General features: G+C 42.1%; 1 protein-coding gene across 1 annotated transcript; it reads left to right on the top strand.

Annotated features, from left to right (window-relative positions):
* Positions 1-441: 441 nt before the first annotated feature.
* On the top strand, positions 442-3,424 carry LOC133367533 (vomeronasal type-2 receptor 26-like). The gene is made up of 3 exons (XM_061591625.1): positions 442-453; positions 1,679-1,805; positions 2,526-3,424. The coding sequence occupies exons 1-3, from the start codon at positions 442-444 to the stop codon at positions 3,422-3,424; spliced, it is 1,038 nt and encodes a 345-aa protein (XP_061447609.1).
* The last annotated feature ends 13,769 nt before the right edge of the window (positions 3,425-17,193 follow it).

Below are 17,193 nucleotides of genomic sequence, written 5' to 3'. Positions count from 1 at the left end.
GCTTCTCCTTCCAAGAGGCTGATGACAAAGGCCACCTTTGCGTCGTCCGTCAGAAAGTCCGCCCGTTGAACCTGCATGTAAAGTTCACACTGGGCCAGGAACGTGGCAAACTGATCACTCTGCCCTGCATACCTCGCAGGCAATCCTACAGGAGACTTGACTGGAGCTGCAGCGGCACCGGGAGGCGTTGCCTGGAGCTGGGCGACCGCCGCCCTCAGGGCTTGGTTATCAGCCTGCAGGGTCTGTGTCGTGGCCCGCAGGTTCTGATTCTCAGTTTGCAGAGCTAGGAAGTTCATCTGCAGCATCTGTAAATCCGCTTGCAGCGACTCAAGGGTGACCCCTCCTGCAGCTCCCAGATTCATCTTGTACTCGGCAAGTTGCTGGGGACTTGAGGGATCAGAAGATGGCTCTGTCAAGCTGTCGGGCCCAGGATGGGAGGCAATGACCGAACTCGTGGGTGTGTTTAATTCTTTCTTTATTAAGGAAATTACATTGAATTTACTGCTCTTCATGCAAACCTCTAATCTTACTCACTAGATTCCCTAACTATCTAATCCTGCAGTGCTGAAAGAAAGTTGACAGAGCGAAGTTTTCCCGCCTCCCCATCACTTATGAAGGAGGGAGGCGGTCGCGCAGCCTCGTGCTCCTTCGGAGAGATCCCCCTCCCTCCTCCTTTTCTGCTCCTCCCTCCTCTGCCGTCTTTGAGCTCGAGGGGAGGGGGGATCCTTGGGTCCCTCTCCTTCCGAGGTACTGACATCTCTATCCCGTGCTGGGGGGGCAGGTGAGTGGAAACGACACCGGCTTCTTTACGGGGCTGCTGGGCTGAGGAGGGGTTACGTATCCTCTTCTCTCCGACACCTCCTCCATCTCCCCTCCCCGCTGCTCGAAGGGAGGCATGAGAACTGGCAGGGATGAGTCCCCGGCCGTTGGAATCCCAAGGTCTCTTACTGTAGACATTTCTCTCTCTCCCCCCTCCTCTTCACTCCCCAGCTGCAACTCCTGGAATTCCAAATCCCCCTCCCCACTCTCTCCCACATCGTCTTCAGGATCCCGATCCAAAGTCTCGACACCAGGGAAGGTAGATTCAGCAAAATATGTGAAATACCATGCCTGGTAATTTTTCTTACCATTCCCAATGTTCATTCATAAAATGATATGGCACTGGACAATTCCCCAAAATATTTATAGTATCTGCTGTGAATTCATAGCAACTTACAAAAGGGCTTCGATGGATTCCAGCCCCATATTCTTCCCATAATTATACTTCTGCTCTTTCAGTTATGAATTAGACTCAGCCTCTTTCTACTCTACTGGGAGTTGCCATCCTGGTTTTCTGTTTGTTTACAGTATATTTATCCCACTTCTGAGGAAAGCATTTTCCTCCGAAGTAGCTCACACCCATTTAAAAAGAGAGACAGAGACAGGCCCTTACATCAGACTTAAATACTAGAAAGAAATGACACACAAAGAAAGGTTGAGGTGAAAAGTAGAGCTGGGAGATTAGCTCTTCAAAGCCAGGAAAAAGGGGTGATCTACAAGAGGACAATTACGGTATCTCCAGTTCAGGCCAGGCTGAATTTCCATTGCTCAAGTTATTGCTTGAATAGCAGTTGGCGCCTTCTTGTACCAAGCTCGTTATTCTCATGATTGTTGTCCTGCTCTTTCATCTTTGAATTAGGCACAGCCTCTTTCTGTATGCAGTGAAAGTTGCCAACCAGGTTCTAGCAAGAAAGTGAAGGAGGGGGAGCCATTTTGCTGCTACGATTGCATCCCATGTCCAGAGGGGAAGATTTCATACCAGGAGGGTAAGAAACAGGGCTGTGCAACCACTTTGTCAGAAAACCAACCCAAACAGGTTGTATTTGGACTAAAATGGGGCTCTTCTAAGGCAAGACCCCCCCCAAAGTAAACTGAACAGGATTCCTACCCTGTCAGCTCTTCAGAGACATTTGAGGGGTGTGTGTGTTGCACAAACACAATCATTTAGCTTGCTCATCCCAACTCAGCCAGGACTCAGCCAGCTGAGCTAATACTGGTGTAACCTATGCTGGCATAAACTCTGAAGAATGGGTGTGTTGGGGGATTGACAGGGGCAGCACATGGGGGGTGGATTCAAATGCAATTCAACCCAATCACTTGTCACAATTCAGAGTTCTCTTGTCACAAGGAAACCCAAATGAACTTACCCTAGTGTAAGTCAAAATCTATTTTGCAGGTTTGTTGTCCCTCTTGGGCAAGCTCTGAACAAGGTTTGGATCTTCCATATTTTACGCTGGTTTTACTTAATCCATTGTAAATTTCACTGCCTTGCATGACTCAAACACGATCCAACAGGATTAACAAAATTTAAATTCATGCAGCTTTAAGCCAGTTAAGCCAACCCCTGAATATATTTGATAATATCATCACTACCTGTATTCTCTGATCTGAATAGAGAAAGTTATCTCTCTGAGAGGAAAATTACAACATGTTACTGTAGTTGAGAGCATATATATGAGCTCACAGCGACATCTTTCTTGTTGCAGATATGAACGACTGTAATAAATGCTCAGATGAAGACTATCCAAGTGAGAACCAGGATGTGTGTATTCCCAAGGATAGAAGCTTCTTGTCTTATGAAGAACTTTTGGGCATCAGTTTAGCCTTCTTTGCTCTTTCCTTTGCTTTCATCACAGCTCTGGTACTGGGAACATTCCTGAAGCACCACAACACTCCCATTATCAAAGCCAACAACCGAACTCTCACCTACACCCTCCTAGTCTCCCTCCTGCTCTGCTTCCTTTGTGCTTTACTCTTCATTGGCCAACCTGACAAGGCAACGTGTCTCCTCCGACAAACTTCTTTTGGTATCATCTTTTCAGTGGCTGTGTCTTGTGTGCTGGCAAAAACTATCACTGTGGTTCTGGCTTTTGTGGCTACCAAACCAGGATCCAGGATGAGGAAGTGGGTGGGGAAAGATCTGGCCAGTTCTATTGTCTTTTCTTGCTCTCTTATTCAAGCAGGCATCTGTACTCTGTGGCTTGCAATCTCTCCTCCATTCCCTGGTGTGGACATGCACTCAGTGACTGAAGAAATTATATTAGAATGTAATGAAGGCTCTGTGGCTATGTTTTATTCTGTCCTTGGTTACATGGGCTTGCTGGCAATTGTGAGCTTCACTGTGGCTTTCTTCGCCAGAAAGTTACCAGACAGTTTCAATGAAGCCAAATTTATCACCTTCAGCATGTTGGTCTTTTGCAGTGTTTGGTTGTCCTTTGTTCCAACCTACTTGAGCACCAAAGGAAAATACATGGTAGCTGTGGAGATCTTTTCTATCTTAGCTTCCAGTGCTGGGTTGTTGGGTTGCATCTTTTCCCCAAAATGTTATGTTCTCATGTTGAGACCTGAACTGAATAACAGGGAACAGCTAATAAGAAGAAAATAATGAACAATTTAAAGTCGGTTGTTTACAATACATTGTTATCAAAAGCTTTGCATATATGTGTGTCTCTGTATGTGTACACTAGAATATTTGGAAGAGTTTCATTTTCACAGGGGTGGAGAATCTGTGGCCTTCTAGCTCCTATGAGCCCTATCTCACATGGTCAATAATAAGGGATGATGGGAGTTGGAATCCACCAACATCTTAAGGGCCTAACGCTCTTTGCCTGAAATGAGCTTCTGGCTCCCCAGGAACAGGTGTTCCCTTGAGGCCAAGATCACTGAAAAGCTGAGAGAGTCACAGAGGTTGTTGGACAAGACCTTCAGAGACATTATATGACTCTTGAAGAGTGACACTGAATACACAGGTTTGTACTCTACTGTTAGAAGCCTCTGAGCCAAGTTGGGAGATCTGGAGTGCTTGGTCTTAGAGAGGCATTGATAACAGAAACCTGGTGGAATGGAGAGAACCAGTGAGACACAGTTATCTCTGGATATAAACTCTATAGGAAAGACAAGGAAGGACATACATCAAACAGGGCATTTAGTCTAGCAAACTAGAAATCCAAAAAAGTCAGACTCCTCCACAGTTGATAACGGGGCCTGAGAGTAATTTCATATTGGGCCTGATCCAAATTCTCAGGGATATCTTTGAGATGAAGAATGAAATAAAGAAAGCATCCCCAAAAGGAAATGTGGCAGTAATGGGTCACTTCAACTACCTTCACTCAGATGGGCTATGTTTGTATTCCAGCCATGACAAAGAGGCAAAATGTCTAGATACCTTAAATGACTGTGCCCTAGAACATTTAGTCACAGAACTGACCAAAGGCATGGTGACCCTAGACTTAATCTTGAGTGCTGCTCAGGACCTGATGTGAGATGAAAGGTTGTTGTACCACTTTGGAGCAGTAACCATAGTGCTATTCAATTAAACATATATGTGAATGGGCAATTGCCAAGAAAATCCAACACAGTCACATTTTGATGTCAAAAGAGGAACCTTCCCCAAAATGAAGAGATTAGTCAAAGAGGAATTTGAAAGGCAAAGTCAAGAGGGTCAAATCACTCCAGAATGCTTAGGAGGTGACGAAAAGCACAATATTAGAATCTAAACTGAAGTAGTTAGGACTAGAGGGATATGTTTTTCCTGATTTATTTTCTCTACCCTGCTTGCTCCTTTTGTGATTGGTTTGCATGCATGTAACCATTCATATGTTTAAAAAAATCCAATTGGAATGGGACAGTCCAGATATTGGCTTGAAATATGCATAAAATGTGCTGAAATCATTTACATTTGCTTACAGTGGCTTAGCTTATAACTTCGTACTGCATAAGTGCCAAAAAGTTAAGAAAAAAGGTTTGTTTTAAAAATGACTTCTGATGTCCTCCCTCCTGAACAAAGTAGTGTTTTGCATGAGAATGTTGATGTACAGTATGAGACATCTAGGCAGTCAGCCAACATTCCAGCTGTTTCAGAGGAAGGCAAGGTCAAGAGGGTTAAATCACTCCAGAATGCTTAGGAATTGTTGAAAATCACAATATTAGCAGCTTAACTGGACTGTATACTGCAGATCAGGAAGGGTACCACAAGGGCCAAGAGGATGCCAGGGTGGTTTGCAAGAAGAGTCAACGATGTTGGTAGAGGAAAGAAACCTTCCTTCAAAAAATAGAAGTCTTCTCCAAATGAGGATATCAGAAAAGAACAAAAACTTTGCCAAAAGAATTGAAAGCAGATAATATGGGATGCCAAAAAAGAATTTGGAACTCATTGCAAAAAACATAAAGACAAACAACAAAAATCTTTAAATATATTAGTAGCAGGGAACCATCTTCAGAGGCACCACAGCATTCAATGAAAGTTACAGTGAACAAACCGGACTGATTAAAAGAAATGAGATTCTTGTACCTAGTTTGGTTTGGAAATTATGGGCTTTTTCAAGCCATCCCTGGCTGGCAGATAACAACCTCTGAAGGTGTTACAAATTAATGGGAAAAGCCTGAATTGCAAGACAAGCTAGTCTGCAGATGGGATCAAGACAAAAGCTTACATTTTTGATGTTTGAAATGTTTGTGCATTGGGCTATAAGCAAAGAGGTTGCTGGAGGGTATAATTCAAGAGGTTCTTGCAGGGAAGCTAGATCAGGGAAGTTCTCAGAAAGAACAATCACAGACCTAAGAACCTGTGAAAGAATTTTGCTTATGGAAATTTAATCATTAGGAACCCATTTAATTAGGACTAGCTGGATATGTTTTTCCAGATTTATTTTCTCTACCCTGCTTGCTCCTTTTGTGATTGGTTTGCATGCATGTAACCATTCATATGTTTAAAAAAATCCTATTTTAATGAGCCAGCCCAGATATTGGCTTAAAATCAGAGCTTGGAAGATTACTTTTAAAAAGTAATAAATTACAGTTACATGGCCCAAAAAAGTAGTAATTACCGTTACTACTTTTTTACCCCCCTCTCTCCCCCCTCTCTCCCCCCCCTCCCCCCCTCTCTCTCTCTCTCACACACACACACACACACAAACACACGCACACACACACTGTCATCTTTCACCTCCACAGTTCTTTATCTCCATTCTGCTGCTGCCTTCTTCTCCTCCTTTATCCATGTTCTTGACCTCCGGATCCTTTTTCCCTCCACTCCATTCTTCACCACCACTATCCATTTTTTAAAACAATTGTTTTCTCCACTCCACCCCGTCTCACTCTCCGCCTCCTCCCTTGTCGCCTCCTACCCATCCACAGAGCATGAGGAAAGAGTGACACTGCACAGAAGCCCAGTTTGAGGCACATGATTTTTATCTACAAATCGGAGGAGCAGAAGACTTCCCCTGCTCCCCCCCCCCAAGTAGGGCCCAAAAGTAATTCCGGAAATGTTACAATTACTCCACAAAAGTAGTGAAATTACTCCTAGTTTTATTACAATCAAAATGCAAAGGAATTACCCACTCGTTACACAAAAAAGTAATGAATTACAAGTAATTCGTTACTTGTAACGAATTACTTCCAAGCTCTGCTTAAAATATGCATAAAATGTGTTGAAATCACTTACATTTGCTTACAGTACCTTAGCTTATAACTTCATACTGCATAAGTGGCAAAAAGTAAAAACAATTTGTTTTTAAAATGTACTTCTAATGCCCTCCCTTCTGAACAAAGTTGTGTTTTGCATGAGAATGTTTATGTACAGTATAAGATAAGACATCTAGGCAGCCAATATTCTGGCTGTTTAAGAGGAAGTTCCATATATGGTATGGTTAACACCGCAACATTCAACTAGTAGTTGAAACTAACCATACTTGTTGTCTCTAGGATACGGTATAGAGAGGCAGCTAGTGCTGTTTCTAGCAGGCAACATAACTGATAAAGGGCCATGGGACTACACCTTCCCTCAGATAAGAAAATGTATAAAAAGCCAGGTTTTATAGCATTCATGACCCTCAGCTCCAGCTGGAGTGGCGGGTTAAAGAAAGCAGGAGAACCACCCATCTATTCCATCCATGACATCTGATGGGTGATGTATTATGGTGTATTTCCATGTGCTTTGGAACATTGGCTCTGTAATATGACTTAGAGTTTAACTCAGTCTCTCATCTTTTGTAACTTGTTTTAACTAAGATGTGCCTTCAAAGTTTTATACTTTGATGTTAAATAGATATCCAGCAATTTCCTTCATGTTGATATGTATTCCTATTTTTCTGTTTCTGCAACGATGGCTAAGGCCACCTGGAATCCATTGTATTGATTTTAGTGTGCAAGATATGAATTAATAGCATATATTATAAAGACTTTTCTGCTGTCTGAAGTCTGACTCCCAAACAGAAAATTTCTTCAGAATTCTTGAGTGGGGTCTCCTTTATCTTCCTCATTGGATGATTGCTGTTGATAACCTGTGAGCTTAGGTGAACTAATGTTCAACAGACAAGAACTCTATGTAGACACAGAGGGAGGGAGGAAGCAAAACCCCTCAACCCTGTGCATGCACTGGCAAGGGGGCTGGCCTTGCCAGTATCAAGAAAGCACCCAACATAGGGCCAGATGGGACAGTAGCAATACTGAACTGAAAAGGAAATATGATTAACTGCATCAAATCAAATTTTCTAAAATTGCTCTAAGATGCTGACAGAACTTTAGAACCAACTGAAAAACTTGAGTGACCTCAATCAGAGAGTGTTGGGAAGCAGAGAGATTAGATATGGATACCCCTATACTTCAAGGCATGACAAGTCTTGAGAAGACACACTTTAATGATGGCCCAGCCATTTGCTGACAGAGAAAGCTTTCTGGTTGCTTTTTGTGAAGTGAGTGGAAGATAACTTGTAGAAGAGAATACATAGCCTTTGAGATAACAAATGGAGCCTAGGTGACAGGATATTGATATACTACCATAATATATGTGGCAGATACAGGACCAAGCCCGCAAACCAAGATCACTGAAGAAACAAAATGTGGCCAGATGGAGAGGATGAAGATGTTACAGAAGATTTCAGGTATGAACAGTTCACCTGAAGGAAGTGCAAGGACTAACCTAACATGAAATTAAGTCCCACTACCATGTTCTACATGGTCCTTCCAAGATGTATAATCATATATGAATGAAGAGGCACAAGGATGCCCAACCACAACCATAAGCAACAAGTGTCTGAGGACAACCAATCAACAATTGAAATTTGCTAAATTAATTAAGCCATGATTAAAAGTGATATAATTTTCCAGGGTATATAAGAGACCAAATCAGAAGCACCACTACCCCCCACAGCCAGTGTTGAAAGCCTAAAGAAATATAAGAGTCAAAGAATCCTGCAACACCATCAATGGCAAGTAAACCCCTGTGTTAGGAAATATTAACATTAGAGTTAATACATTTTAATTGGTTGTTATTATTATTATTATTTAGATTTATATCCTGCCCTTTCTCACAGTAGGAGCCCAGGGCAGCAAACAAAAACACTAAAATCACTCTAAAACGGGTTGTAACAGATCTCCCATTTCATAATATCAGTGACTTCTTGGATTTTTGATTGTATTCCCACTGGGTCTCTAGTGGCTGGCACCAAGTCTTCTCACCTATCTCACTGAGGTGTGATTTCTGAATCTCCCTGGTGGAGTCAGAGATTTCAGCTTGCTGTAGCACTCCTATGCACAAGGACTGACATGGAAAAATTAGAGGGTTAACCCAAATTCTTGCTATGGTGTCTGTCATTGGGGTTCTAAAGTGATGCTTCTAAAGTCAGGGAGTGTTAAAAACACGGGGAGCATTACATAAAGTATTTTCCTATATATGTATGTTAATGTATGTGTTTATAAGTGAATATTAAGTTTAACAGGTAAAAGCAATCCCATGTCCTGTTAGCATATAGAGCAGAGCCAGCTCTAGAAAACAGGCTTCAGAGATCTAATCTAAGAGAAATAGAGCCTCCTTTAATTCCTTGAAGAGAACCATCGAGGAAGGACAAGTGGCCCAAGACAAGCCATGTTTGAAAGATATGATACCTACTGTTATGAAGTATGGTGGAAGCAGTATGATTCTGATAGAGTAATTTGGCAAGCCCCAATAATATATAAGGTGAGCCTCCAGTCCAACAGAAAGAATCCGTTGAAGGTGTGTAATATTTTAGGAGCAGCATCAACTTTTCCCCACCATTTGACTTCGCTGTTTGTTGACTGCAGAAAGAATCCAGATGGCTGCAAATCAGGACCAAATGGAGATGTATTAATTAGAAGTTATCAGGATCAGAAGAGTTTAGAGACCATACAGCAAAAAGCTTATATAAATATAATGGCTATGATCTGAAAGCACTTGAGGCCACCACCTTGCTGAAGCTAAGCAAGTCTTGGTCTGGTCAGTGCCTGGATAGGAGACCTTCTGGGAACCACATGTATAGCACCTTGGGTTCCATGGTGAAAGAAAAGCAGGGCATAAATTTAACAAATAAATTAATTAAATCCCAATATAACTTAGGATTCATATTGGTATGTGGAGTTCCTGTGTAAAAGATATGGCCATAAAGTAAGTTATCCTCATATAGTATATGGAAAAAGGATGGAGAATGGTTCATGCCCCTGAACTTGAAGAGTGTGAGAATATACTCATCTTTATATAATCACTGGAAAAAAGCCCATCCTGAAAAATCCAGAAAACAATAAATGCCAAGCAAGATTTTCACCAGCATTATCTGATATTATGATGGAAACCCTGGATTCAGATTCAGAATCTGAGTGCAACAGATCATCTATAGCTGTATAAAAGGAGTAGCCAGATCATAATTAGTGAGTTGAAGACTGTGATAAGGCTATAGTGATGCATATTTTCTCTTATCATATTAGCTAAATGTAATGAAAGCTGTTATAATAATTGTTTTATAGGCTGAACACTATATATATGTACAGTATAGGTATAGTATTATCAGGTTTTCCTTGTTAAATTAAATGGATTAACATATGAATATAATTCAGTGTTAAGATATAAGTCAGCAATTGTATCAAGAAGAAGATTGCTTCCGAAGCAGCTTTCCTGCAGAAGATGAATCAACAACCCTTGATGGAAGAAATAAAGACACCAGGCTTTCATGACCAGTGTGTTATGCTCTGTCAGCTCTGCACTGAGTCAGCAGTGCTGGTGGGGGCTGGAAATTCCTGGGTCATTAGCAGGGAAGGAAAGTCCTTAGCCGGCAGTCTGGTTGTAAATCTGCCAGGCCAACGAGGAGGGAACCTGATAAGGGCCAGGCCAGTCTGAAGCTTACTTGCCAAGTCAGAAGTCCAGAAGCAAGGTCAGTAGAGGTCCGGGATCAATTGCCAAGGGGTCAGTCCAAGAGATGCTGCAGGGAAACTAGGTATACACGAAGCCACGCCTGACGTTGCAGTCAGCAACAAGCTGAACCCAAGGTGTTCCTGATAAGGAGCAGGTTTGACAGCAGGTGTGGGCCCTCAGCGTTTGGGCCTTAAGGGGACAGGCCTGCCTCTCTTCTGCCTGACCTTCTGCTGTCTACGTTCTGCAGGTGAGGGGGGAGTATCCTGTTCACTGTCTGCGTCTGGCTGCAGGGCCTCCGCTGTATCTGGGGTGCTCTGCAGCTGAGGGGGAGAAGGAGCTGGATTCTCAGGAGTCTCCTCCATGTCTCCTTCTGAGTCTGCTGCTCCTGGGTCTGCTGCCGTTACTCCCGAGTCGTCCTCATCTGAGGAGTCCTCTGACGGGGCCATGACATGCTCACTGTGTGACCAGTGTGTTATGTTCACCCACCATAAGAAGTGATGATGTCATTGTAATTAACTAAGAATCGATGATTATATGCATTCCAAGTTTATATGTCAATAATTTCAGCAAGTTGGGGAGAAATCGGCCAGCCCAGATATTGGCTTGAAATATGCATAAAATGTGCTGAAATCATTTACATTTGCTTACAGTGGCTTAGCTTATAGCTTCATACTGTATAAGTGGAATTTTTTTTAAAAAGGTTTGCTTTAAAAATGGACTTCTGATGCCCTCCCGTCTGAACAAAGTAGCGTTTTGCATGAGAATGTTGACATATAGTATAAGATAAGACATCTAGGCAGGCAGCCAACACTCCTGTTTAAGAGGAAGTTCCTTATATGGTATGGTTAACACCACAACATTCAACTAGTAGTTGACACTGGTCATATTTGCCATCTCTAGGAGAAGGCGTACAGAGGAAGCTAGTGCTGCTTGTGGCAGGCAACATAATTGATAAATGGGCCATGGGACCACACCCTCACTTAGATAAGAAAGTGTATAAAAGGCCAGGTTTTATAGCACTCATGAGCCCTCAACTCCAGCTGGAGGTTGAAGAAAGCAGGATAACCACCCATCTATTCCATCCATGACATCTGATGGGCGATGTATTATGATGTATTTCCATGTGGTTTGTAATTTTGGCTCTGTAAGATGACTTACAGTTTAACTCAGTCTCTCATCTTTTGTAACTTGTTTTAACTAAGATTTGCCTTCAAACTTTTATACTTTGATGTTAAATGGATATCCAGCAACTACATTCATGTTGATATGTATTCCTATTCTTCTGTTCCGGAAATAATGGCTAAGGCCACCTAGAATACATTTTATTAGTTGTAGTGTGCAAGGTGTGAATAAAAAACAAAAAGACTGTTCTGCAAGTCTGACTCCCAAATAGAAAATTTCTGGTACCTCCGAAAACTCAAAAATTCTGGAGTGGGGTCTCCCCTATCTTCTGCATTGGACAACTGCTGTTGATACCCTGTGAGCTTAGGTGAACTAAGGTTTGACATACACAGACTCTAAGTAGACATGGAGAAGGGAGAAAACAAGAACCCTGGACCTGTGCATTCACTGGCAAAGAGGCCGCCCTTGCTGGTATCACTATGAACACCTTTTTTTGTCTTGTAAACATTTAATCTTGGTTCATAAACCATGCAGTCCCTATCTCATCCACCCCATGCTTAACAGCCAAATGCCACACTACCTAGAGGTGTTCTCAAGGAGACCCAGGGGACTTCAGAGTATGTGGTGGGGACAGCTTGGAGAATGAAAGACTTCCACCTGGGTGCAGCAAGAAGTTCATGATAAAGGAGGCAAACAGAGGGGGACACTCAGCTTGGCCTGATCTCCCTTCCTCTCACAGGCCAGGATGTAGCTGGGGACCTATGACAGTTACACTCAGGTAAATACTATGCATAGGATTACAGTCATTCCTCATGGTTGATCAGGGATATGAGCCAGGCCTTCCCAGCTCAATTGCAGGATGCTAAGTACACCAGCCTACATTTTGGAGCTTCCTTGGGGGAAATGTCTATGTGGGCTCTTAGGATGAGCTCCTATCTTCAAAATTCACTACACTACTGTTACCTTGTTATTTAACCACAGGAAATTAAAAAAGACAGTTCTGAATATGTGAGGGACACAATTTCTTCAACAATTCCACAGGGAATCCCCAATTTTTACTGAATAATTACCTACCTGTTTGATTACTGAAAGGACTGTAATTAATTCTGATGCTCCTCAAAACCCCTGTGGATTTTCAGTAGCCACTGGAAAAACTAACAGCAAAGCTTGGGAAGGATGCAATACATATGCCCAGTACTACTGAGAAAGGATCTGGAATCCACTAATCTGGTCTTCCATACTGCCAGGTTATGGCCTCTCAGAAAATTAAACTATCATTCAAGTTGGAGAGCTTTAATCATGGAGACTCTAGTGACAGTTCTAAAGAAAAGAACCGGGGAATCTAAGTATAGATGGAATATTTGCTCTTTGTTGAGGATTGTGGTTTTAGTGGTCTTGCTGCTGATACTGTTTCCTCACAAAGTATTTCAGGCCCACATAGTAAAATGCAGGATCCAGGATCCACACCTTCCACTTCATAAATATAATCAATCAGGAAATTTCATCATTGGTGGCATTCTTTCTCATGGTGGCTTCCTCTCCAATTCAGAAACCTTAACTGAAGAACCCCCACCTTCATCTCCAGAAGATCTATTGTAAGGTTTTTTCCTTGTTTTTTATTTTTTATTTTTGTTTTTATTTCAAGGTAAACTGAAGAACATAAGAACATAAGAAGAGCCTGCTGGATCAGGCCAGTGGCCCATCTAGTCCAGCATCCTGTTCTCACAGTGGCCAACCAGGTGCCTGGGGGAAGCCCGCAAGCAGGACCCGAGTGCAAGAATACTCTCCCCTCCTGAGGCTTCCGGCAACTGGTTTTCAGAAGCATGCTGCCTCTGACTAGGGTGGCAGAGTACAGCCATCACGGCTAGTAGCCATTGATAGCCCTGTCCTCCATGAATTTGTCTAATCTTCTTTTAAAGCCATCCAAGCTGGTGGCCATTACTGCATCTTGTGGGAGCAAATGCCATAGTTTAACTATGCGCTGAGTAAAGAAGTACTTCCTTTTGTCTGTCCTGAATCTTCCAACATTCAGCTTCTTTGAATGTCCACGAGTTCTAGTATTATGAGAGAGGGAGAAGAACTTTTCTCTATCCACTTTCTCAATGCCGTGCATAATTTTATACACTTCTATCATGTCTCCTCTGACCCGCCTTTTCTCTAAACTAAAAAGCCCCAAATACTGCAACTTTTCCTCGTAAGGGAGTCACTCCATCCCCTTGATCATTCTGGTTGCCCTCTTCTGAACCTTTTCCAACTCTATAATATCCTTTTTGAGATGAGGCGACCAGAACTGTACACAGTATTCCAAATGCGGCCGCACCATAGATTTATACAACGGCATTATGATATCGGCTGTTTTATTTTCAATACCTTTCCTAATTATTGCTAGCATGGAATTTGCCTTTTTCACAGCTGCCGCACACTGGGTCGACATTTTCATCGTGCTGTCCACTACAACCCCGAGGTCTCTCTCCTGGTCGGTCACCGCCAGTTCAGACCCCATGAGCGTATGTGTGAAATTAAGATTTTTTGCTCCAATATGCATAATTTTACACTTGTTTATATTGAATTGCATTTGCCATTTTTCCGCCCATTCACTCAGTTTGGAGAGGTCTTTTTGGAGCTCTTCGCAATCCCTTTTTGTTTTAACAACCCTGAACAATTTAGTGTCGTCAGCAAACTTGGCCACTTCACTGCTCACTCCTAATTCTAGGTCATTAATGAACAAGTTGAAAAGTACAGGTCCCAATACCGATCCTTGAGGGACTCCACTTTCTACAGCCCTCCATTGGGAGAACTGTCCGTTTATTCCTACTCTCTGCTTTCTGCTTCTTAACCAGAAGCTGGAGCCTCAGAACATACACTGACAGGGGAACAGGCAGCTACCTTGGCATAACTCCCTTTGTATGAAATGGGACTTAGTAGCCATTCACAGGATTGTGCTGTTACTGATTTAAGTTAATGATAAAAGGAATACTGAAGAATAGAAGCCCCCATGTCTCCAGAGGAAAATGTATAAAATTTAGTAGAATGAAGATATATTTGTGTGTATAAAATAGCAACTTTGAATGGTTCATTTTGGTAAACTTTTTCTGACTAGGTATGTTATAGAGAAGGTATAGGAAGGTTTGTGTTATGAAGCTGAATATCGTTCCATTTTATAATCTTTGCATAGGCCACATGAGACTAAAGACTGCCTCACTGAACACAGCATATAAATACTGTAATAATTATAAAATAGAAAACATGCTATAAATAAACTAACACCAGAATGGAAAGTTTGTTTGCCTAGTTTATTTGCAGCTACAGTTGTACAGAGTCAGAGCATTATATACTAACACCCACGTATTGAGGAGTAATCATCACAGAATACGCTATGATTAACGTCTAAGTTGAAATGTAAAGAATTTCTATCCTTGACATACAGATTGCAACTCTTGTTTTAGGGTGGTGCCCAAGGGTTACCAACATATCTTGGCCTTGGCATTTGCAGTCAAAGAGATCAATGAAAACCCTCAGCTCTTACCCAATCACACTTTGGGCTTCCACATCTATGACAGCTATGTCAATGCAAAGAAGACGTATCATGCCACAATGCTACTTTTATCCACACTGGAAAAATTGGTTCCCAACTACATATGTGATTTCCAAATTAATCTGACAGCAGTGATTGGAGGACTAGACTCCCACATCTCCCTTTATGTGGCAACTCTCTTGGATATCTACAAGATACCCCAGGTAGGACACCTGTGCCTCCATGTGTGTGGAATGTGAACACAGGCCACATTCACACCAGACTTTTATTCCAATTTAAACAGTCATGAATCCTGGCAGAGCTTGGAAAAGTTACTTTTTTAAACTACAACTCTCATCAGCCCCAGCCAGCATGGCCGCTGGATTGGGCTGATGGGAGTAGTAGTTCAAAAAAGTAACTTTTCCAAGCTCTGGGAAGTGTAGCTTGTGAAGGGTGCTGAGAGTTGTTTTTGTTTTTGTTATGTGCCTCCAAGTCGACTACGACTTAGGAGACCATTATTACTCTCACAGAGCTACAGTTCCCTGAGTTCCTTAGGAAGACGCATTGATTGTTAAACCACTCTGGGAATTTGAGCTCTATCAGGGGAATACGAGTCTTCTAACAAGTCTTAGCACCCTTCATGAACTACACTTCCGAGGATTCTTTGGGGAAAGCCATGGCTATTCAAAGTGGAATAAATGCCTGGTGTTGATGTGGCTTACATATTTGTTTCATACTTTCTTGCCACTTCCAGTTTGTATTTTATTATTTGAATATAGCGGTACATGCCTGAACAGTGCTCTTCTTTCTTTTTTTGAATGTCATAGCCAGACTAAGAAAGCCCCTTTTTATAATGCATTCATTAAATAGGGGTGGGGGTCATGCATATTTTATTGCCTTTATTTTCTTCCTCTTCTGTATGCAGATACATAGATACAGCCACAGACTAATGCAAGTTAATACAAATCAATGGAAGGGTCCGGCCCTTCATTGAATAAGAAAAAACAAGAGGGTGGATTCCCAGAAACAGCAGGGAAGTAATTTCTCTTCCATCCCCTAGCAAGGAGCCTATTATCCAAGGGTTCCTAGCAGGGGCTCAGCTTCTTCCCTCACTTACCATTTTCAGGGAACCAGCCTTTTTTCTACTTCTGTGCAAGTTAAAGTAAAATTTTATTTTGGTCACAGACCACTGCATAAATGTCATAAATAAATCAAAACCATTTAAAATACATAGAATCAGGGTTGAATAAACGGTTACAATCAGTACAGGCTTCACCTGTGGACTTTCAAATGAGAACACATGGAACAAAGTATTGGCTATAAATAATAGGTTTTTCTACTGTGCAACTGGGCAGAAAATCATTAGGATTCTTGCCAGCCACCAATATATCTCAAGTAATGACCTGAAATGTATTAGATTTGGCAGGGACACACAGATCTAGGTCCAACAAGCAAGCCAAAGCATGTTACAGGCAGATCAAAGCACACTCTTGGTTATTTATGGCAAAATTGAACAGCCATCCTTGTACAGACTATCGGAAGAATGCATGTTGTTATTCTGTCCATGGTTGCCTGTATATAGCAAATCTTCTATATGATCTTTCTACACTTTTGCAAAATCAAATGTTTTTCGGTGCCAATCACCACATTTCAATGATGTAGTTACAAAGACAGTTCAGTCTGTGATAGGCAGCCATTTAGCCAGCCTCTCCTGAGGAGGTATCACAATATTCGCTATGTATTAACTGTTGTTGCTGTTAGATTTTCTTCTGGTTTAGAAAATCTGTGATGTTATTTTCATGGTCTTTTGTTCAACATGCCTGCTGATGGGATACCAATCCTCGATATCTCAAAGTCGCTTAAAAAGGCCAATAGCTCCAGCCTATTTTGCTTGACAGTCCAGCCAGCTATATCCCATGTGAGGAAATTGAACTGATCAGTTGTTGTATTGTTGGTTCTCCCATTGTCCCATGGGCAAGTTACTGAGTATCCAATTGTAGGTCTGACTGAGAGGTTAGCTTGGTAAGATGTTTGTCAGTTTAGCTCAATGATCTGATTTTGCTCACTGGTCTTGTCCACATAGACAGCACCAGATTCTGGTGGGGGCATAATAGACTTTTTTTTTATCAATCACACTCAAGGGAAGCATCACGGGAGTGTGACCCAGTTCCTCGGGGCCAAGATATCTGGATTGTAGCCAGTCTGCGCCAGACATTAAGGGCCGAGTCGGGGCGTTCAAGCAATGTTCCTTTGGGGGCACAGGAAGCTCTTCAACTGTGTTGTTTGGCTTTTTTAAAGAGGATCCACGAATAAGAGGATTATGACCCTTACAGGAAGGAGGAATCCCGACAGAGATAGTGTGCCGCTTTAGCTGTCC

The sequence above is a fragment of the Rhineura floridana genome, chromosome 11 (genome assembly GCF_030035675.1).
Source record: "Rhineura floridana isolate rRhiFlo1 chromosome 11, rRhiFlo1.hap2, whole genome shotgun sequence".
NCBI classification, from domain to species: domain Eukaryota; kingdom Metazoa; phylum Chordata; class Lepidosauria; order Squamata; family Rhineuridae; genus Rhineura; species Rhineura floridana.
This window is presented reverse-complemented; position numbering and strand designations above follow the sequence as displayed.

Coding starts and splice junctions, on each gene's coding strand:
- LOC133367533 (XM_061591625.1), top strand. Junction 1,806..2,525: donor GAAGATTTCATACCAGGAGG/GTAAGAAACAGG, acceptor TTCTTGTTGCAG/ATATGAACGACTGTAATAAA.